The 22,046-nt window shown below is 47.4% G+C and overlaps 2 protein-coding genes across 3 annotated transcripts; one reads left to right on the top strand and one right to left on the bottom strand.

Moving 5' to 3' along the window:
- Positions 1-469: 469 nt before the first annotated feature.
- On the top strand, positions 470-2,516 carry LOC311139760 (putative transmembrane protein 244; the record flags this gene model as incomplete). The annotated part of the gene is made up of 6 exons (XM_084174704.1): positions 470-523; positions 1,007-1,092; positions 1,371-1,450; positions 1,722-1,847; positions 2,236-2,280; positions 2,422-2,516. Exons 1-6 carry the CDS (start codon positions 491-493, stop codon positions 2,514-2,516), a joined length of 465 nt encoding a protein of 154 aa, XP_084030830.1. The 5' UTR covers positions 470-490.
- Positions 2,517-3,577: 1,061 nt separating this feature from the next.
- Positions 3,578-21,687, bottom strand: LOC311140554 (serine/threonine-protein kinase Sgk2-like). Of its 2 annotated transcripts, none has more exons than XM_084175662.1 (12): positions 21,626-21,687; positions 11,502-11,611; positions 8,312-8,387; positions 7,758-8,181; positions 7,612-7,643; positions 7,450-7,507; positions 7,257-7,340; positions 6,473-6,717; positions 6,173-6,392; positions 5,797-5,952; positions 3,945-4,034; positions 3,578-3,783 (listed from the first exon to the last, which is right to left on the bottom strand). In XM_084175662.1, exons 1-12 carry the CDS (start codon positions 21,652-21,654, stop codon positions 3,634-3,636), a joined length of 1,674 nt encoding a protein of 557 aa, XP_084031788.1. In that variant the 5' UTR covers positions 21,655-21,687; the 3' UTR covers positions 3,578-3,633. The 2 variants fall into 2 exon arrangements, with proteins under 2 accessions (XP_084031788.1, XP_084031789.1); XM_084175663.1 differs by having other exon boundaries at positions 11,502-11,571; positions 21,626-21,666.
- Positions 21,688-22,046: the final 359 nt, after the last annotated feature.

The following is a 22,046-nucleotide window of genomic DNA, read 5'->3' as shown; positions in this document are numbered from 1 at the left end:
GCCACACTTCCTACCAGTAATTCAGATAAAAAGTAAGAGTGGTCAAGCCTAGACGCCAAATAGACCTACAGTAGTTCGATCGTAGTATTGATTCCAACCAGGCCTATAGGTTATCAGCTCTTATCGGGGGTTTTTTTAAATTGTAAAACATGATGCCTTTTCATGTTTGTTATCCATGCCCAATCAGACCAGACGTCCGGAATAGAAGCTCTCTGACTTTGCTATTTTAAGGGTTAATTAATAAGACATTCCTACTGCTCTTATTACAAGTGAAATGTTGGACTGGAGAGCCTACTGTAGTCTATTTGGCATTATGAGATGCAGGCCTTCAATGGGAGTGTGTCGCCTATAAATAAGCCTGCTGTTTCCTGTCGCTACCGCTAGATGACAGTATAATGCTGTTTTCTGACGGATTACAGTGTAACATCTCAGTTTCCCAGTCACAAACATTTTTCCCAACATCAGAAGAACGACAGATGCAAACCATGAGATGGCCTTCAGGGGTAAAGTGGCCGACACGAGGGTAAGAGGACTGTTTACTCTGATTTGACACAGAAAAATCTGATTATGTGCCATCCGGGCAGCCGTGGGTCAGATATGGACGCTGTTATAATAAAATACGAAATCATCAGTTGTCGTTGTTGGCGACTATAAAGCAAAAAGATATCAGCCTATCATTCCTATTCAGCGACTGATATTTCATTTATCGTGAATGGCAAATGCAACAGATGATGATCACTCAGTCTGTGCAAATGAAGGTATTCTGTCCTTTGCTGCTCCCCCGCAGTGCGCATCCCCTGCAGAGCCTGTTGGAGTTCTGCCATGGGAGCTTTTACACCTGCTAAATGATTCACGGTTCAGTTGACAGTGCTGTCACGGCTTTGCTACTTTGTCTGGGCGGCTGATTTGAGTATAGCCTAGGTCTATGATATGTGATATATTATTATTGGGATGAATGACTCTGACTCGCTCTCTCTCTCTCTTTCTCTCGATCTCTCTCCCTCAGACCGTGCTTGTGCACCTGCTGCTGTGCCTCGTCATATTCTACTCTCTCTACTACATGATTGGGAGTGTGTGTTTCGGCGCGTTCAGGTGCGACACTTTTCTTTTCCTCTCTCTGCGTGCACGTGTGGTTATTGGGTAAGTGACCTTGCTGGAACGGTGAGCCATCCTCACGCGGCTTCTATAAACCTGGTGCCAGGTGACAGAAGAGAGGGGGAGAGATTCGTGGAATCCACAGCATCTATTGGTCTGTTTTCATTGATTGGAATGACAGTCAGTTTCAACCACCCAGGTTCCATCCTAGCTCCTCCTTTTTAATATCCTATTTGTTTGTTTGTTTTATCTGATGTTCATCTGTTTGCATTCAGGTTGGATCACTTCGATGGACTTATTCCCTTTGACTTTAAGACTGAACCAACCAATTTGGAGTCCAACTCCAAATACCTGGGTGAGCGAAGATGTGTATGGTAGTGTTTGTGTGTCAGCAGGTAGCCTAGCAGTTAAGAGCATTGTGCCAGTAACCGAAAGGTCACTGGTTCGAATCCCTGAGCTGACTAGGTGAAAAATTGGTCGATTTGAGCAAGGCACTTAACCCTAATTGCTCATGTAAGTCGCTCTGGATAAGAGCGTCTGCTAAATGCCTAAAAGGTTTTTTTAAATGGTGTCTGCGCGTGCGCATGTCCTCTACAAATGGTTAATGACTTATACTGTTGTTCCAGTGAACCTGCTGTCCATGGAGTTGACCTATTTCTGCAGTGGTCTGCTGTTTGCTGCCGTGGTGAGGAGATGGGTCTGGGACTATGCTCTCACCGTCACACTACTGCACGTACTGCTCACCAGCCTGGGTGAGGCACACACACATACCTGAACTCACTCACACACACACACACACTGGCTTAACTCAGAATAATCTCTCGCTGGCAGAGCTGAGTGCTCAGGGCCAGCTTTGATGACATCATCACAGGACGGGAAGTGGGGTTAGAGTTGAGAAGCAGTTGGGCCCAAAACAAGGCACATATATTGACCCTATCCCTTGGTCTTCTTTAATTCCCCTTCGTCATGTGTAAGGATTGGATTGGATAGGTCTAGCTCTAAAGCAATACGATGTACACTTCACTTACCTTAGTTCTGTGTGGTATATTACCTGTTTGTAATGTGTGTTTGTAATGTGTGTTTGTAATGTGTGTTTGTAATGTGTGTTTGTACTGTGTGTTTGTAATGTGTGTGTTTCAGTGATGCTGGAGTTTCCCTTGGTATGGCAGTGGTGGCTGGCCCTTGGTAAGATCTACCTCACCCCCACTTCACCTCACCCACAGAAACCTTCTGAGGAGTTATAGACTAGTAATTGATTATGTCTCTTCTTTATTAATGGTTTTGTGTGTGTGTGTGTGTGTGTGTGGTTGTGTGTTTTGTTTGAAGGCAGCGGGTTGTTTCTGATGATCTGCAACGGTCAGCTGATAGCTTACTTCACCTGCCAGAGTGACCAGAGTTACCCAACCTTCAATAGCTACTGAGTACACACACACACACACACACACTGACCAGAGTTCTTTGCGGTGAGTCAGGTGAAAATGGAGGGAAACCAAATGTTCCTGTTGCCTTGGTTACCTGTTTGATTGTTGCACTTCGTTTCTGTTATTTCTGTATTATATTTCTATGGACAGGTTTCCCCGACACCAATTAAGCCAAGTGATTCTCCACTGAGCAAGCTTTTGAGTCCAGGAAACCGCTCTTATATGTAATATCTGTGTTCTGTATGAATGTTAATCTTATGTCAGACAATGTTAATCATGTCATTTATTATCTTAGACCTATTAAACCAGCTGTAACCTCACATACCTGGACTGGCTACACACACACACACACACACACACACACACACACACACACACACCTGTTTTACCATCCTTGTGGGGACCAAACAACCGATTCCCATTAAAAATTATATTTTCCCTAACCATAAATCTAACCCTAACCTTAACCCTAACCCTTAAACCCAACCCCAAACCCTAATTCTAACCCTAAAATAGCATTTTTCGTGGTGGGGACAGGCGAAATGTCCCAAATCTTTCTGAATTTTCCTTGTTTTAATATCCTTGTGAGGACTTCTGGTCACACACACACATGCCCTAACCACAACCCTTACCCTAGCACCTCAACCCTAGCTCTAATCTTATGTTGTTTTTAAAATATATATTTGTTGTATTCTATTGTTTTATGGACAGTGATAGTACCACTGATAGTTGGAGTGTAGAGGGGAGACAGATACAGAACAAGACAGGGAGGAAGGGCTGAGACGGGATTCGTACCCACGTCGTCAGGGGTGTATGTGTTCCATAGTCTGAGGGGTTACCACTAGGCCAGACTCTGACATCTTATAGTCAACCCTAACCCTAACCTTGGTTTATCCTACTTTTCTCTTTGGACCCATAAGGTGCTGAAGATTGGCTCCGCCTGGTTCTCCCTTTGACACAAGGTGCAAGGAGGCCGACTCCAGGTAGCTCCAGCTCAATTTAACCACTGGTTCTAACCCTGCCTGAGCCTCAGTTCTCTGTGAGACATAAAACATCTGATACATGATAGGAAAATGCACTTTAATTGATTGAAAACACAAATAATAGCAGAATGAAATCAGGGCTCCGTGACTCCAACTTCAGCCGAAGGCATATAGGAGAACCCTGGGAAGGCTCCATTGGCCGACATGTCACTCAAACCCAGGGAGGCGGGGACTGGAAGAAGCGTGAACTCAGCGTCAAAATAGCGCACATCACACGGACCAGACTGAAAGAGAGAGGGAGGGAACGAGTGATCAGACACACATTCAGGTAGACACAGATCCTGCCCAAAGTCAAACTGACCCATAGCCCCCATAAAACACACTCACACTCTCTCTCTCACACACACATACATACACACACACACACACACACACACACACTCACCAGGTTGGGAATGAATGGGGGAGGGACTTTCCTGGCTAGCAGGTCATCCCAGTTGATGGACAGGAAGAAGGAGTGGCCCTGCAGCTCGGCCTACAAACAAAGTGAGACACAGCATTAATATAATTTGTAAGTCGCTCTAGATAAGAGCGTCTGCTAAATGATTAAATGTAAATGTATGGGTGCATGTGTGTGTGTGGTCTTGCATGTACAATGCATTCGGAAAATATTCAGACCCCTTCCCTTTTTCCACATTTTGTTACGTTACAGCCTTATTCTAAAATGGATTAAATATATATTTTTCGTCATCAATCTACACACAATACCCCATAATGACAAAGCGAAAAACAGGTTTTTAGAAATTTTTGCAAATGTATTAAAGATACAAACTTATTTACATAAGTATTCAGACCCTTTGCTATGAGACTCGAAATTGAGCTCAGGTGCATCCTGTTTCCATTGATCATCCTTGAGATGTTTCTACAACTTGATTGGAGTCCACCTGTGGTAAATTCAATTGATTGGACATGATTTGGAAAGGCACACACCTGTCTATAAAAGGTCCCACAGTTGACAGTGCATGTCAGAGCAAAAACCAAGCCATGAGGTTTTGTCAATAGAGCTCAGAGACAGGATTGTGTCAAGGCACAGATCTGGGGAAGGGTACCAAAAATGTTCTGCAGCATTGAAGGTCCCCAACAACACAGTGGCCTCCATCATTCTTAAATGGAAGACGTTTGGAACCACCAAGACTCTTCCAAGAGCTCTTCCCAGCCAAACTGAGCAATCGGGGGAGAAGGACCTTGATCAGGGAGGTGACCAAGAACCTGATGGTCACTCTGACAGCGCTCCAGAGTTCCTCTGTGGAAATGGGAGAACCTTCCAGAAGGACAACCATCTCTGCGGCACTCCACCAATCAGGCCTTTATGGTAGAGTGAACAGACGGAAGCCACTCCTCAGTAAAAGGCACATGACAGCCCTCTTGGAGTTTGCCAAAAGGCACCTAAAGGACTCTCAGACCATGAGAAACAAGATTCTCTGGTCTGATGAAACCAAGATTGAACTCTTTGGCCTGAATGCCAAGCGTCACGTCTGGAGGAATCCTGGCACCATCCTTACGGTGAAGCATGGTGGTGGCAGCATCATGCTGTGGGGATGTTTTCCAGCAGCAGGGACTGGGAGACTAGTCAGGATCGAGGGAAAGATGAACGGAGCAAAGTACAGAGATATCCTTGATAAAAACCTGCTCCAGAGCACTCAGGACCTCAGACTGGGGCGAAGGTTTACCTTCCAACAGGACAACGACCCTAAGCACACAGCCAAGACAACGCAGGAGTGGCTTCGGGACAAGTCTCTGAATGTCCTTGAATGGCCCAGCCAGAGCCCGGACTTGAACCCAATCAAACATCTCTGGAGAGACCTGAAAATAGCTGTGCAGCGACGCTCCCCATCCAACCTGACAGAGCTTGAGAGGATCTGCAAAGAAGAATGGGAGAAACTCCCCAAATACAGGTGTGCCAAGCTTGTAGCGTCATACCCTAGAAGACTTCAGGCTGTAATCGCTGCCAAAGGTGCTTCAACAAAGTACTGAAGAAAGGGTCTGAATACTTATGTAAATGTAATATTTCCATTTTTTATTTTTAATACATTTGCAAAAAAATCTAAAACCCTGTTTTTGCTTTGTCATTATGAGGTATTGTGTGTAGATTAATGAGGGGGAAAAAACTATTTAATCAATTTTAGAATAAGGCTGTAACGTAACAAAATGTGGAAAAAGTCAAGGGGTCTGAAGACTTTCCAAATGCACTGTATGCGTCAACACTCTGTGCCAGGTGGGGTAATGAGGGTGCTTACAAGGTCATGTTCCCCCCCAAGGCGTTTGTTAAAGTCCTTCTCCAGCAGGCCCTGCAGCAGAGACCGGGCAGACTGGGACACACTTCTACGGAGCTGCAGGGGGGCGTGAAGGATGTTCTCAAACATCTCAGCCTTACTGTGACTGTAGAACGGGGGCTGAGGAAGAGAGAGAGAGAGAGAGAGAGAGAGAGAGAGAGAGGAGGAAGGGGAGAGAGGAGAGAGGAGAGAGGGAGAGAGGAGAGAAGGAGAGAAGAGAGAGGAGAGAGGAGAGAGGGAGAGAGGAGAGAGGAGAGAGGAGAGAGGGAGCCAGATAAGTGTGCAGTGATGGAATATGCTAGTTGCAAAGTAGCTGAAACATACAGAGAAACACCCTCACCAGTCCATGAAGCATCTCATAAAGCACACTCCCCAGCCCCCACCAGTCCACGGCTGCACTGTAGGCGTGGCCTAACAGCACCTCTGGCGCCAGATACTCTGGGGTTCCACAGAACGTTTGCATAGTTCCACCCACAGACACGCCCTCTTTACACAGCCCGAAATCCGTCACAACCACATGTCCTCCACTGTCCAATAGGATGTTATCTGGCTTCAGGTCTCTAAGGGGGGGTACCGAGAGTTAAATCACTGTGAGAAAAACGCTCTCTCTCTCAGTGTGTGTGTGTGTGTGTGCGCGCACCTGTAGACTATGTTGAGGGAGTGGAGGTAGCCCAGGGCTGAGGCCATCTCAGCAGAGTAGAATGTTGCTCTGGGCTCCGGGAAGGCACCCTCCCTCTGGAGATGGTAGAACAAGTCTCCTCCATTGATGTAGTCCAGTACGAAGTAGAGAGTGTGAGAGGTCTGGAAGGAGAAGTGGAGCCCCACCAGGAACGGATGCTGCAGTCCCTTCAGCAGCACACTCCTCTCTACCATCACATGTCTCTGCTGGAAGGAGAGAGAGAGACAGAGGGATAGAAAGAATGGAATGGAAATAGAACAGAATGGAATGGAAATAGAACAGAATGGAATGGAAATAGAACAGAATGGAATGGAAATAGAACAGAATGGAATGGAAATAGAACAGAATGGAATGGAAATAGAATAGAATGGAATGGAATTAAAACAGAATGGAATGGAAATAGAACAGAATGGAATGGAAATAGAACAGAATGGAATGGAAATAGAACAGAATGGAATGGAAATAGAACAGAATGGAATGGAAATAGAATAGAATGGAATGGAATGGAAATAGAACAGAATGGAATGGAAATAGAACAGAATGGAATGGAAATAGAATGGAATAGAATGGAATGGAATGGAAATAGAATGGAATGGAAATAGAACAGAATGGAATGGAATTAGAATGGAATGGAATGGAAATAGAACAGAATGGAATGGAAATAGAACAGAATGGAATGGAAATAGAATGGAATGGAATGGAAATAGAACAGAATGGAATGGAAATAGAACAGAATGATAGATACCTCTTTCTTCCTCAATATGACCTGTTTCTGTAGAACCTTGACAGCGTAGAAACTTCCACTCTGTCTGTGTCTCGCTAACACCACCTGCAACAAGATAAATACATCACCAACACAAAAACACACACTGGCCTACTCATACACACACACACACACACACACACACACATAAAGGGACACGCACACTTGCTCCCACCTTCCCAAAGCTTCCTTTGCCGATGACCTTCAGGAAGTGGAAATCAGAAGGCTTCACCCTGGTAAACATGACAACAGAGAAGCATGAGTGACAGGTCTGATGATTTACACTGGTTAAGGGCAACTCGAGGAAAAACTCCTGGCAATAAGTATGGGTACTCACTGAGTCTCATTCTCCAGCAAACTTGGCAGACGCTGTTAGAGAGAAAAGGGAGGGGGGGGGGGGGCAGGGTTAGATTTGGGTCAGACAGAGATTATATACTGTAGATGGGTCCTAGGTCACCTGGCTGTATGCCTATAAATACTCACCGATGTTCCACCCTCGCTCTCCTCTCTTTCTCTCTCTTCTCTCTCCTCCCTGTCTTCTCTCTCCTCCCTGTCTTCTCTCTCCTCCCTGTCTTCTCTCACCTCCCTGTCTTCTCTCTCCTCCCTGGCTTCTCTCTCCTCCCTGTCTTCTCTCTCCTCCCTGTCTTCTCTCTCCTCCCTGTCTTCTCTCTCCTCCCTGTCTTCTCTCTCCTCCCTGTCTTCTCTCTCCTCCCTGTCTTCTCTCTCCTCCCTGGCTTCTCTCTCCTCCCTGGCTTCTCTCTCCTCCCTGGCTTCTCTCTCCTCCCTGTCTTCTCTCTCCTCCCTGTCTTCTCTCTCCTCCCTGGCTTCTCTCTCCTCCCTGTCTTCTCTCTCCTCTTCTCTCTCCTCTCTCAGGCTCTCCTGCAGCAGGATGGTCTGGGTGTCCAGGCTTTACAGAGACAACATGGACAGTGTTAGGCCTATGTGTGTCTCTGTGTTAATTATAACATAATACATTATGTTATATCATCAACATGGAGTACAATCATTACTACAATATGAAGGAAGTTGTGACTTACTGCTGAAAGATTTGGTGGTCGGACACCAGTTTGTGAATGAAGTTGCTGAAGCCCCCTTTCTTCCCTTCAAGCAGAGCTGAAACACAGGAGAGGGTTCTTACATAAGACTATGTCAGTATCAATATCAGTAGGTTCAAAGTGTCAATATAACTAACCTCACTATAAAGGACAATCTAATGAAAAACATGATGTAAGACATCAAGGGCGTCATACATGCAAGTCAATGACATTAACAATGTGTTATACACTATACACTACCAGTCAAAGGTTTGGACACACCTACTCATTCAAGGGTTTTTCTTTATTTTTACTATTTTTTACATTGTAGAATAATAGTAAAGACATCAAAACTTTGTAATAACACATATGGAATCTATATATATATTTGAGATTTGAGATTCTTCAAATAGCCACCCTTTGCCTTGAAGAAAGCTTTGCACACTCTTGGCATTCTCTCAACCAGCTTCATGAGGTAGTCACCTGGAATGCATTTCAATTAACAGGTGTGCCTTCTTAAAAGTTAATTTGTGGAATTAATTTCCTTCTTGATGCGTTTGAGCCAATCAGTTGTGTTGTGACAAGGAAGGGGGGGGGTATACAGAAGATAGCCCTATTTGGTAAAATACCAAGTCCATATTATGGCAAGAACAGCTCAAATAAGCAAAGAGAAACAACAGTCCATCATTACTTTAAGACATGAAGGTCAGTCAATCTGGAACATTTCAAGAACTTTGAAAGTTTCTTCAAGTGCAGTCGCAAAAACCATCAAGCGTTATGATGAAACTGGCTCTCATGAGGACCGCCACAGGAATGGAAGACCCAGAGTTACCTTTGCTGCAGAGGATAAGTTCATTAGAGTTACCAGCCTCAGAAATTGCAGCCCAAATAAATGCTTCACAGAGTTCAAGTAACAGACACATCTCAACATCAACTGTTCAGAGGGGACTGTGTGAATCAGGCCTTCATGGTCTAATTGCTGCAAAGAAACCACTACTAAAGGACACCAATAAGAAGAAGAGACCTGCTTGGGCCAAGAAACACGAGCAATGGACATTAGACCAGTGGAAATGTGTCCTTTGGTCTGGAGTCCAAATTTGAGATTTTTGGTTCAAACCGCCATGTCTTTGTGAGACGCGGTGTGGGTGAACGGATGTTCTCCGCATGTGTAGTTCCCACCGTAAAGCATGGAGGAGGAGGTGTTATAGTGTGGAGGTACTTTGCTGGTGTCACTATCTTTGATTTATTTAGAATTTAACGCATACTTAACCAGCATGGCTACCACAGCATTCTGCAGCGATACACCATCCATCTGGTTTGGGATTAGTGGGACTATCATTTGTTTTTCAACAGGACAATGACCCAACACACCTCCCGGCTGTGTAAGGGCTATTTTACCAAGAAGGAGAGTGATGGAGTGCTGCATCAGATGACCTGGCCTCCACAATCTGACCTCAACCCAATTGAGATGGTTTGGGATGAGTCGGATGGCAGAGTGAAGGAAAAGCAGCCAACAAGTGCTCAGCATATGTGGGAACTCCTTCAAGACTGTTGGAAAAGCATTCCAGGTGAAGCTGGTTGAGAGAATGCCAAGAGTGTGCAAAGCTGTCATCAAGGCAAAGGGTGGCTATTTGAAGAATCTCAAATATATTTTGATTTGTTTAACACTTTTTTGGTTCCTACATGATTCCATATGTGTTATTTCATTGTTTTGATGTCTTCACTATTATTCTACAATGTAAAAAATAGTAAAAATAAAGAAAAACCCTTGAATGAGTAGGTGTGTCCAAACCTTTGACTGGTACTGTATATACAAAAGTATGTGGACACCCCTTCAAATTAGTGGATTCGGCTATTTCAGCCACACCCGTTGCTGACAGGTGTATAAAATCGAGCACACAGTCATGCAATCTCCATAGACAAACATTGGCAGTAGAATGGCCTTACTGAAGAGCTCAGTGACTTTCAACGTGGCACCGTCATAGGATGCCACCTTTCCAACAAGTCAGTTCGTCAAATTTCTGCCCTGCTAGAGCTGCCCGGTCAACTGTAAGTGCTGTTATTGTGAAGTGTCTAGGAGCATCAACGGCTCAGCCGCGAAGTGGTAGGCCACACAAGCTCACAGAACGGGACCACCGAGTGCTGAAGTGCGTAGCGCGTAAAAATCATATGTCCTTGGTTGCAACACTCACTACAGAGTTCCAAACTGCCTCTGGAAGCAACGTCAGCACAATAACTTTTAGTCGGGAGCTTAATGAAATGGGTTTCCATGGCCGAGCAGCCGCACACAAGCCTAAGATCACCATGCGCAATGTCAAGCGTCGGCTGGAGTGGTGTAAAGCTCGCCACCATTTGACTCTGGAGCAGTGGAAACGCATTCTCTGGAGTGATGAATCACGCTTCACCATCTGGCAGTGCGACGGACGAATCTGGGTTTGGCAGATGCCAGGGGAACACTACCTGCTCCAATGCATAGTGTCAACTGTAAAGTTTGGTGGAGGAGGAATAATGGTCTGGGGCTGTTTTTCATGGTTCGGGCTAGGCCCCTTAGCTCTAGTGAAGGGAAATAGAGCATACAGTAGAGCATACAATTACATTCTAGACGATTCTGTGCTTCCAACTTTGTGGCAACAGTTTGGGGAAAGCCCTATTCCTGTTTCAGCATGATAATGCCCTGTGCACAAAGTGAGGTCCATACAGTAATGGTATGTCGAGATCGGTGTGGAAGAACTTGACTGGCCTGAACAGAGCCCTGACCTCAACCCCATCGAACACCTTTGGGATGAATTAGAACGCTGAATGCGAGCCAGGCCTAATCGCCCAACATCAGTGCCCGACCTCACTAATGCTCTTGTGGCTGAATGGAAGCAAGTCCCAGCAGCAATGTTCCAACATCTAGTGGAAAGCCTTCCCAGAAAAGTGGAGGCTGTTATAGCAGCAAAGGGGGGATCAACTCCATATTAATGCCGATGATTTTGGAATTAGATGTTCGAGAAGCAGGTGTCCACATACTTTGGTAATATAGTGTAACTGTTATTGACAATACGTTATAGACAATGCGTTATAACCCAATAATAACGCATTATAGCAGTTGGCGAGAAAAGGTGTTAGGCCACCGAGCATTTAAACACTAGAATCTGAAAACACATAGTTGTAACTACATTAATAGAATCCCACAGAATGTCAAACTTACCAGTAAAAAATGACACAAGCCCTTTCATTTTGGCATAGGACATTCTGTGCCTTGGCTGCGTAACTCCCATCTGGATTAAATAATAAAGTCCGGTAAAAGGAGTGAACAAACTGCGAGAGAAGAAATAAAGGCTGGTAGGGGTCCGAGATGTTCTTCAACTCCGGTGGCTGCGGTCTGAACCGGTTGAGAGTTCAGCACCACTGACAGCACGCGCTCGGCAGGCAGGCTATTTACAACAACCCCACGCGCTCTCCCGTCAAAAGACCTCTCTGACGTAGGCCTAATTGAATCCAAGGCACCACCATAGGCTACATTATTGTGTGGGCATTGGGCTCAAGTCACTCATCTACGAAATCCTGAACGGGCTCCCGCGCGCCCCGGGTGTAGTGTCGAATCAATGCTCTTATCAATGGAAAACCTTCTGAAATGTTCTACGAGCTCTGTATGGACAGACACTGTGCTACTGCTTTGGGGAATGTGTGTGTGTGTGTGTTTGTGTAGTAGCTGCTTTGATTCCTCTAAAAGGCCCTATATCCTGATAAATGAACTCTGAATGCAGAACACACAGAGGGGAGATCAATACTGACCGATAGTTTCCACTGACCGTTCGGAAAGACAGACGAAATAGAGCAAAAGAGACAAGGAGAGACAAATACACATAATGAGTCACAGCAGGGGCTGTATGGTAAGAGTCAGACCATGCTATTTTCCAAACTAATGCAGGAAGGTCAGAGGTCATCTGCTTTGGTCCAGATACAGGTAAACTCTGTTCAGAGTCACTACAGAGTCCACCTGTCTGAGGAAAGGAAATGGGGATACAGGGAAAGACTACTGTAGATTTACCACACCAACATTGACCTGATCTATGACCTCTGACATTTAACCTTCCTCTCATTGGACATTTAGAGAACACAGGCTTGCGCGCACACACACACACACACACACACACACACACACTCTGACAGGTCTGTATTCTGTGTGTGCCAAAGAGTGTATCAATATTACAACTAATCATGTAATTCATTACATAATATGAGTTTTTTCCCAAAACGCTATATATCCATTTTCAGAAATGTTGGTAAATTAGCTTTTATTGTTTAAAGAACTTATGAAAGATATTGGTGTTATTTCACTATCTAATTATGGCATGGGCTTCTTCAATGACAGACAAGTATTTGTTTGAAATCTAGCACTTGATAGTTTCATTTCATAGAGACAAATAATCATGTTTTTTTGCAAAATGCTATACATCCACCTCACTCTCAGAGAAATAAGTAGTACTGCTAGGTTTTACACAGTCAAATGTAACAAATAACTACATTTTTTATAAAGAACTGTACAAATGATACATTTGTGACATAAATATATATTTTTTATTTTATTTTTTATGAATCAATAAAGTAATATGAGATCTGAATGTAAAACATTTACATTTTACATTTGAGTAATTTAGCAGATGCTCTTATCCAGAGCGACTACAGTGCATTCATCTTAAGATAGTTAGGTGAGACAACCACATATCACAGTCAAATATACAGGATACCAACATTCCATTCCAGCTAAACAATGGATATATACGGTATAGCGTTTTGCAAATAAAACACATTTTAATACACACCTACAATCTATGAATAAAAAAAACTGAGAACAGTAATATTTTACACACACACGAAAAACCATGTGAAAAATGTATGGAGATAGCATTTTGGAAATAACCTCTTCATATGTAACCAGAAAGAGAACATTCTCCCGAATCAGACACCATCTAGTCAATACGTTCACACCGTCCTAACGAGAAAGTACATACATGTTGCCCTAATGAAACAGACAAATGGGAACATGCACTGCTCCAACGAAGACAACACTGTCACGGTTTCAGCCGAGGCTGCTCCTCCTCCTTGCTCGGGCAGTCTTCGGCGGTCGTCGTCCCCGGAGGACTAGCTACCACTGTTGTATGTTATCGATGTTTGTTTGGTTTTGTCTTTATTGTACACTTGTTTCTGTTTGGGTTAATGATGTCCCCTATAAGTTTCTCGTATTGTTAGTCATGTGTTGTGTGTTATTGTTCGCCTGTCATTTGGTGCTGCTCGTATTTTCGTATGTTGTTTATTCTGGTCCGTCGCACTGTTTGTTTCGTGCGCCTAGGATTAGTGTTTTACGCACTGCTGCGTATCGTTCGCCTCCTGTTTTGTTGAGGCCCAGTGTCTTGTTTAATTTTTGTGCAGTAAAGTCGGTTGACTTAGCTTCTGTGTCCTGCGTGTGACTCCTCCACCACATCCACATCAGCCGGTTCTGACAGAATAACACACCTTTATGGAGTCAGCAGGAGCAGCAGCAGCGCACGAGTCGATGGAGGAGCGCGTCCGCGGGCAGGACGAGAGGATACAACAACTCGGGGTCGCCCTGCAGGACGTGATCAACACTCTACACCGATGGGATACCAGAGGGGTACCCACACCTCCACCTACCGTACCTCCACCATCGGCCAGTCCGGCCATCCAAGCTCCGGAATCCAGGGGAATTCGGCTCTCGCTCCCGAGGGCGTATGATGGCACCGCAGCCGGGTGTCAGGGGTTCCTTCTGCAGGTGGAGCTCTACCTGGCCACCGTACACCCGGCGCCCTCGGGACACGTTGGCCCACTCTCCTGTCTCACCGGCAAGGCGTTGGAGTGGGCCAACGCTGAATGGAGGGGGATAGACGCCGCCACCATCACCTACGCGGAATTCTCCCGCCGCTTCAGGGCCGTGTTCGACCATCCACCTGAGGGGAAAGCGGCGGGGGAGCGTCTATTCTACCTCCGACAGGGGAAGAGTTGCGCACAGGAGTTCGCCCTGGAATTCCGGACCCTAGCGGCGGATGCAGGGTGGAATGAGCGGGCCCTCATCGACCACTACCGTTGTAGTCTACGGGAGGACGTCCGTCGAGAGCTGGCCTGCAGGGATACCAACCTCACGTTCGACCAGCTGGTGGACATGTCCATCCGGCTGGACACCCTGCTGGCCACCCGCGGACGTTCCGAGTGGGGTTCGTCCATTCCACCCTCCAGCACCTCCGAGCCGAGACCAATGGAGCTCGGGGGTGCTGGCGCTAGAGAGAGGAGGAGGAGGAGCCCGAGGGGGGCCGTCCCCTGCACCAACTGTGGCCGTGGAGGGCACACCGCGGCTAGGTGCTGGGAGGGTCTCCTAGGGGAGAGGACAACAGGCCACGCACTGGGGAGCCCTTCCAGGTGAGTAGGCGTCCCACTTACCCAGAGCTCTCTGTTGTGCACTTCTGTATACCTGTAAGATTTCCACAGGTTGCACCTCATTCCCAGCATAAGGCGCTAGTAGATTCAGGCGCAGCTGGGAATTTTGTTGATCTGACATTTTGTTTAGAGTTAGGGATTCCCCTCCTTCCTGTTGACTCCCCATTTCCCGTTCATGCACTAGATAGCCGTCCGTTGGGATCGGGATTGATTAGGGAGGTCACAGCGCCACTTAGGATGTGTACGCAGGGGGGTCATGAGGAAACTATTCAGCTATATCTGATCGACTCTCCTGCGTATCCGGTGGTGCTGGGAATTCCCTGGTTGAGTACCCATAATCCTTCCATTTCGTGGCAACAGAGAGCTCTTAAGGAGTGGTCTGCCCAGTGTGAGGGGCGGTGTCTAGGTGTTTCCGTGGGGGCGACCTCGGTGGAGAGTCCAAACCAGGGGCCCGCAATGCACATTCCCCCTGAGTATGAGGATTTGGCACTTGTGTTCAGTAAATCGAGGGCGGCGCAGTTGCCTCCTCATAGACAGGGGGATTGTGCGATAGACCTCCAGGCAGGAGCAGCGCTTCCGCGGAGCCACGTGTATCCTCTGTCTCAAGAGGAGAAGAGGGCTATGGAGACTTACATAGCCGAATCTCTGAGACAAGGATACATACGGCCCTCCACTTCCACTGCGTCCTCAAGCTTCTTTTTTGTGAAGAAAAAGGATGGAGGGTTGCGCCCGTGCATTGATTACCGTAGTCTCAATCAGATCACTGTGAAATACAGTTATCCACTCCCTCTGATTGCGACTATGACGGAGTCATTGCACGGAGCGCGTTTCTTCACAAAACTGGATCTCAGGAGCGCGTATAACTTGGTGCGCATTAGGGGGGGCGATGAATGGAAGACAGCATTTAGTACCACCTCGGGTCATTACGAGTATCTCGTCATGCCATACGGGTTGATGAATGCTCCTTCAGTCTTCCAATCCTTCGTGGATGAGATCTTCCAGGACATGCAGGGGCAGGGTGTGGTCGTGTACATAGATGACATTCTGGTGTACTCTTCTACCCGAGCCGAGCATGTAGCCCTGGTGCGCCGAGTGTTGAGGAGGCTGTTGGAGCACGACCTGTATGTCAAGGCAGAGAAATGTCTGTTTTTCCAGGAGTCGGTCTCCTTTCTGGGTTATCAGTTGTCCGCGTCAGGGGTGAAGATGGAGGTGGACCGTGTGTCAGCCGTGCGTAATTGGCAAACCCCAACCACGGTTAAAGAGGTGCAGCAGTTTTTGGGGTTTGCAAATTACTACCGGAGGTTTATCCGGGGTTTTGGACAGGTGGCAGCTCCCATAACGTCCCTTTTGAAGGGGGGTCCAGTGCGTTTGCAGTGGTCAGCCGAGGCGGACAGGGCTTTTGGGAGACTGAAGGATCTGTTTACTTCGGCTCCGGTGCTGGTGCATCCGGATCCCGCTTTTCAGGTGGAGGTGGACGCGTCAGAGGCCGGTATTGGGGCCGTACTATCGCAACGGTCCGGCACGCCACCTAAACTCCGCCCCTGTGCTTTTTACTCTAAGAAGCTCAGCCCGGCGGAGCAAAATTATGACGTAGGGGACAGGGAGCTGTTAGCCGTGGTACAGGCCCTAAAGGTGTGGAGGCATTGGCTTGAGGGGGCTCAACACCCTTTTCTCATTTTGACTGACCACCGTAACCTGGAGTACATCCGGGCAGCTAGGAGATTGAACCCTCGTCAGGCGCGGTGGAACATGTTTCTGGCCCGGTTCGTATTTAAAATCACGTACATCCCTGGGTCCCAGAACGGTAAGGCAGACGCCCTGTCCCGGCGGTATGACACAGAGGAGAGGTCCGTTGAGCCTACTCCCATACTGCCGGAGTCGTGTCTGGTGGCACCGGTAGTGTGGGAGGTCGATGCGGAAATCGAGCGGGCGTTGCGTACCGACCCTAGCCCTCCACAGTGTCCTGTGGGTCGGACGTACATTCCGCTCGAGGTTCGGGATCGACTGATTTACTGGGCTCACACGTCACCCTCCTCTGGACATCCAGGTATTGGCCGGACAGTGCACTGCCTTAGCGCTAAGTACTGGTGGCCAACGTTAGCCAGGGATGTGAGGGTTTATGTCTCCTCCTGCTCGGTGTGCGCCCAGTGTTAGGCGCCCAGACACCTGCCCAGGGGTAAGTTACAACCCCTGCCCGTTCCACAACGACCCTGGTCTCACCTCTCGGTGGATTTCGTCACAGACCTTCCCCCCTCGCAGGGGAGTACCACTATACTGGTCGTTGTGGATCGGTTCTCTAAGGCCTGTCGTCTCTTCCCAATGCCGGGTCTCCCTACTGCCCTACAGACCGCTGAGGCACTATTCACCCACGTCTTTCGGCACTACGGGGTACCCGAGGATATAGTGTCTGATTGAGGTCCCCAGTTCACCTCTGAAGGGCGTTCATGGAACGCTTGGGGGTCTCGGTAAGCCTTACCTCGGGTTTCCACCCGGAGAGCAATGGGCAGGTAGAACGTGTGAACCAAGATGTGGGTAGGTTTCTGAGATCGTATTGCCAGGGCCGGCCGGAGGAGTGGGCGAGGTATGTTCCCTGGGCAGAGATGGCCCAGAACTCTCTCCGCCACTCCTCCACCAACCTAACCCCTTTCCAATGTGTGTTAGGGTACCAGCCGGTTCTGGCACCGTGGCATCAGAGCCAGATCGAGGCCCCTGCGGTGGATGAGTGGGTACGGCGCTCGGAGGAGACGTGGAACGCTGCACACGTCCATCTGCAGCGGGCCATCCGTCGACAAAAGGCGAGCGCCGATCTCCACCGCAGTGAGGGGCCGGTGTACGCACCTGGAGATCGAGTCTGGCTCTCGACCAGAAACCTACCCCTCCGCCTGCCCTGCCGGAAGCTGGGTCGGCGATTTGTGGGGCCTTTTAAAGTCATGAGGAGATTGAACGAGGTGTGTTACAGGTTACAACTGCCTAATGATTATCGCATTAACCCCTCGTTCCATGTGTCTCTTCTCAGGCCGGTGGTAGCTGGTCCACTCCAGGAAGGTGAGATAGGAGAGACTCCTCCGCCCCCACTGGACATCGAGAGGGCTCCGGCGTACACAGTTCGGGCCATCTTGGACTCGAGACGTCGGATGGGGGGTCTCCAATATCTCGTGGAGTGGGAGGGGTACGGCCCGGAGGAACGGTGCTGGGTGCCGAGGAGGGACATCCTAGACCCGTCTCTCCTGACAGAGTTCCACCGTGGTCACCCCATGCTCCCTGCTCCGCGTCCTCCTGGTCGTCCGTCAAGGGGGGGGATACTGTCATGGTTTCGGCCGAGGCTGCTCCTCCTCCTTGCTCGGGCAGGCTTCGGCGGTCGTCGTCCCCGGAGTACTAGCTACCACCGTTGTATGTTATCGATGTTTGTTTGGTTTTGTCTTTATTGTACACCTGTTTACGTTTGGGTTAATGATGTCCCCTATAAGTTTCTCGTATTGTTAGTCGTGTGTTATTGTTCGCCTGTCATTTGGTGCTGCTCGTATTTTCGTATGTTGTTTATTCTGGTCCGTCGCACTGTTTGTTTCGTGCGCCTAGGATTAGTGTTTTACGCACTGCTGCGTATCGTTCGCCTCCTGTTTTGTTGAGGCCCAGTGTCTTGTTTAATTTTTGTGCAGTAAAGTTGGTTGACTTAGCTTCTGTGTCCTGCGTGTGACTCCTCGACCACATCCACATCAGCCGGTTCTGACAAACACCAACAACACACTCTGCCCATCACACAGAGGAAGACCATCAGAAAGAGAGAGATAGAGAGAGAGGCGTGGAGGGAGACCAAAATAAATGGAGAGAATTGAGATGGAAAAAGAGAGAGAAAGAGGGCTGAAGGTTAGACAGAGAGAGGATAAAAGGTGAAAAACAGAGAAACTAGTCGAAAGGAGTCAAGTATGCTGACCATTTCTTCTTCCTTTTTCTCTCCCCCTCTTTCTCTCTCCCTCTACCACTCTCTTTCTCTCTCTCTTTCGTTCGCTCTCTCTACCTTTCTCGCTCTCTCTCTCTACCACACTTTCTTTCTCTCTCTCTCTTTCTACCTCTCTTTATTTCTCTCCCCCTCTATCTCTCTACCACTCTCTTTCTTGCTCTCTTTCATTCTTTCTTTCTTTCTCTCTCGTCTCTATATTTGGAGCAGTGGAGTTCAGGGGACAGTCAGTGCTGTTGGGTCTTGGTTACTGCAGCAGTAAGGTGCCACTCAGAGAGAGAGGCAGAGGAAGTTATCCCACTTTATCACCCCACTGACAGAGAGAGATAGGTGGGGGTCACCCCACTAAGAGTCAGAGGAACCGGTCTTTGCTGGTTATAACTCACCATCCCACATCTGACTCTGCATACCGTCTGACCCTAGTAACCTACTGGCACAGCAACTGGTGACACTACACACTGTAACACGTCCATAACCCTCCAACATTACCTCACAGAGAAGAAGCACTCTCTTTTGACGACACCACAATGGTCTCTCTCTGGATTGGGCAAAAGGGACACACTCACCCCCACCCACCTATCCCACTAACCCACTATTGGTTAGTGGAATAGAATCAGGTTTGTTAGTGCTGGGCTGGAACACAAGCCTGCTGCATACACTGTAGCTCTCTATCGCTGAATTGAAAATCCAATGCTGTCCATGGAGGGGAGTGAGCAAGTGTCCATGGAGGGGGTTTTAGCAAGTGTCCATGGAGGGGAGTGAGCAGGTGTCCATGAGGGGGTTTGAGCAAGTGTCCATGAGGGGGAGTGAGCAAGTGCCCATGAGGGGGAGTGAGCAAGTGTCCATGAGGGGGTTTGAGCAAGTGTCCATGAGGGGGTGTGAGCACATGTCCATGAGGGGGAGTGAGCAAGTTAACTTGAGGGGGAGTGATCAAGTGTCCATGGGGGGAGGTGAGCAAGTGTCCATGAGGGGTTGTGAGCAAATGGTCAGGGTTGCCAGCCCTTTGCCTACCCTTGGGCCCTATAGCAGGGGTGTCCAACTGAATTCCTAGGGCAGGGGTGGGCAAAGTACAGGGGTGGGCAAAAAAAAAAGATGATTATGGGTTAAAACACTCCAGGCCACTCTTGAAAGTCTAAAACTAGACAGAAAGTATGTTGAAATTATAATGGACCTACAGTATATATTTTCAATTAACTGCCCCTTTTCTGGCCTGCAAATTGATTTTGACAAACAAATCGGTCTCCAAAAAATCTGTGCGGCCCTCTGTTGAATTTCAAAATCCCAATGTGGCCCTTGAGCCAAAAAGTTTGTCCACCCCTGTCCTAGGGGGACTAAGTGTATGCGGGTTTTTGCTCCTCCCTTGTACTTGATTGATCAATTAACGTCATTGATTAGTCAGGATCTCCCCTCACCTGGTTGTCTACACAAATTAATTGAACACGAATTGAAAGGAAAAAACTAAAACTTGACACCCTTGCCCTGCCTATAGGAACACCCGCTTCAGCAGTACCTCGTCTCCCCTGTAGATGGCAGCACGACCCCAGAGAGGTTCAATGGGAGTAAATTACAGGCTGCGTCTCAGGCTGTTAGACAGGATTACAACATAAACTGTTAGGACACAGACAAGTGTATTGATAGTAATATGATTGTCTCGATCGGATAACAAAGTCACATTTTAATTGGGGATGTAATTAGACAGGTCTCATTACCTTCATCTGCACTGGTATGGAAATATCTGACTTTTTGGATGAGTACAGATGAACGAGGAATTGAGACAATGAGAGGGAGTCATTAGACTATTGAGATTAAGAAGAGGAGACAAGGAGATGTCGCTGCTTTAGGAGAGGAAGCGAGCCCCTGACTGGACAGTTGATGAGGCTCCTCAAGACAGGACATGTGGAAGCTATGCAGAGGCACCATTCGTTTTCTCCTATGAATAAGTAGCCTAGGCTACTTCAAGGAAGGAAGGAAAGAATGATGCGTTATCAAAGTAGTCCCAATGAACAAGACTACTCCACTCTTTTTCGGACCAGCCAAGAACCTAGACCGAGTTTCACTTTCACATTTTTTTCTCTGGAAGTTTAGATTTTGCAAAGGATATTCAACCCCTTGTTCTGGTGAATCAGGGTGTCACTCCTCTACAGTCCTGCAAGGCTGCGTGAACAGATTACATGATATCGTCTTCCTCTGATAAGAAATAATATGATCTGCTGTGCCTACATCGGGGGTGGCTGAGGACCAGAACGCGCATCCATCAAGGCGGGAGCGCGCACTGAGAAGGGGCGGGGCAGCGGGAATCGCTCTTTCCGGATATTTACCGATGTTTACCTCCACCTGCCCGCGCGACGCGCCCGGTTCCGAGGTTTTTAACAGCGGTTGTATCAACGGACATGACAAAGTTCACAAATCCAGGACTACTGAGGTATTTTAACTGATCTTCTCTAACTAGATTGTCTGTGTTCTCATAACAATCCTCCAGGATCAACTTGATATCTGAAGTGAAGTAAAGTTGCTGAATGGCATGTTGAGTGTAGCAGTAGAAGAACCTATAACATTAGGCTACGTTTATGTTGGTCGTTCATAGAGCCTACTTAGTTTAAAGCCCACGTCGAGGCTGTAGGTTTCAAATAACCTACTATTAAGGATATTGGACGTTATCTTATTCTCCTTGTTTGTTATTGCGATACACCAGTTTAATCGATAACCGAGATGACGTCTGAAAACAAGTTCGCCAATGCCACCAGGAGCAAATCTCAGGCCTATCTGATACACTTTAAATAGGCGATGTTGTATACCAATACTGCCCTCTCAACAGTCTAGACTTGGCTAAAAAACTCAGTGTCTTAAAATAGTTAAGGCAGTTCAGTTCTAACTGATGTCATTATCATTATGGAAAATCAGGCGTGAGCAAGTGCTCTACTCACTGTAATGTATTCAGAGTGAGTCCAAACATTAACCTGTGTGTGTGTGTAGAGAAAGACCTGGCCCACTCACCTTAGCCTACATTAACACACACACACACCTACTGTTATTAAAAGCATGGGTTATTGGGTTGATGCCCAGTAGAGCTGGTGTGTAAATAACACTGCTGTGCGTTTGCATGTGTGCATGTAGATCTGAGATCAGTTCCTAGGCCTGTGGATGGGCGAGCTCGTCTCTGACAATATTTAACATTCTTATCATTCAGCAGTCTGCACAGGGCGGAAGAGAGAGAGAGAGAAAAGGAGGGAGGGAGGACGGACATGTTCAGACTGGACAGATAATAATGTATTACCAACAGAGACACACACATTCCCGCTGCATTACTCATTGCAGCATGATACTGCTTCACAGACACAAAAAGTA

The sequence above is a fragment of the Coregonus lavaretus genome (assembly GCF_964263955.1).
Source record: "Coregonus lavaretus genome assembly, chromosome: 13".
NCBI classification, from domain to species: Eukaryota; Metazoa; Chordata; class Actinopteri; order Salmoniformes; family Salmonidae; genus Coregonus; species Coregonus lavaretus.
The sequence above is the reverse complement of the archived record's forward strand: the minus strand, read 5'-3'. Positions and strand labels throughout refer to the sequence as shown.

Excerpts from the sequence above, each read along its gene's own strand:
- LOC311140554 (XM_084175662.1), bottom strand. The coding sequence starts at position 21,654 with ATGTTTGGACTCACTCTGAATACATTACA. Across the intron at positions 6,393-6,472 it reads TCCCTCAACATAGTCTACAG|AGACCTGAAGCCAGATAACA; the intron begins GTGCGCGCACAC and ends ACCCCCCCTTAG. Across the intron at positions 5,953-6,172 it reads ATGAGATGCTTCATGGACTG|CCCCCGTTCTACAGTCACAG; the intron begins GTGAGGGTGTTT and ends TCTCTTCCTCAG.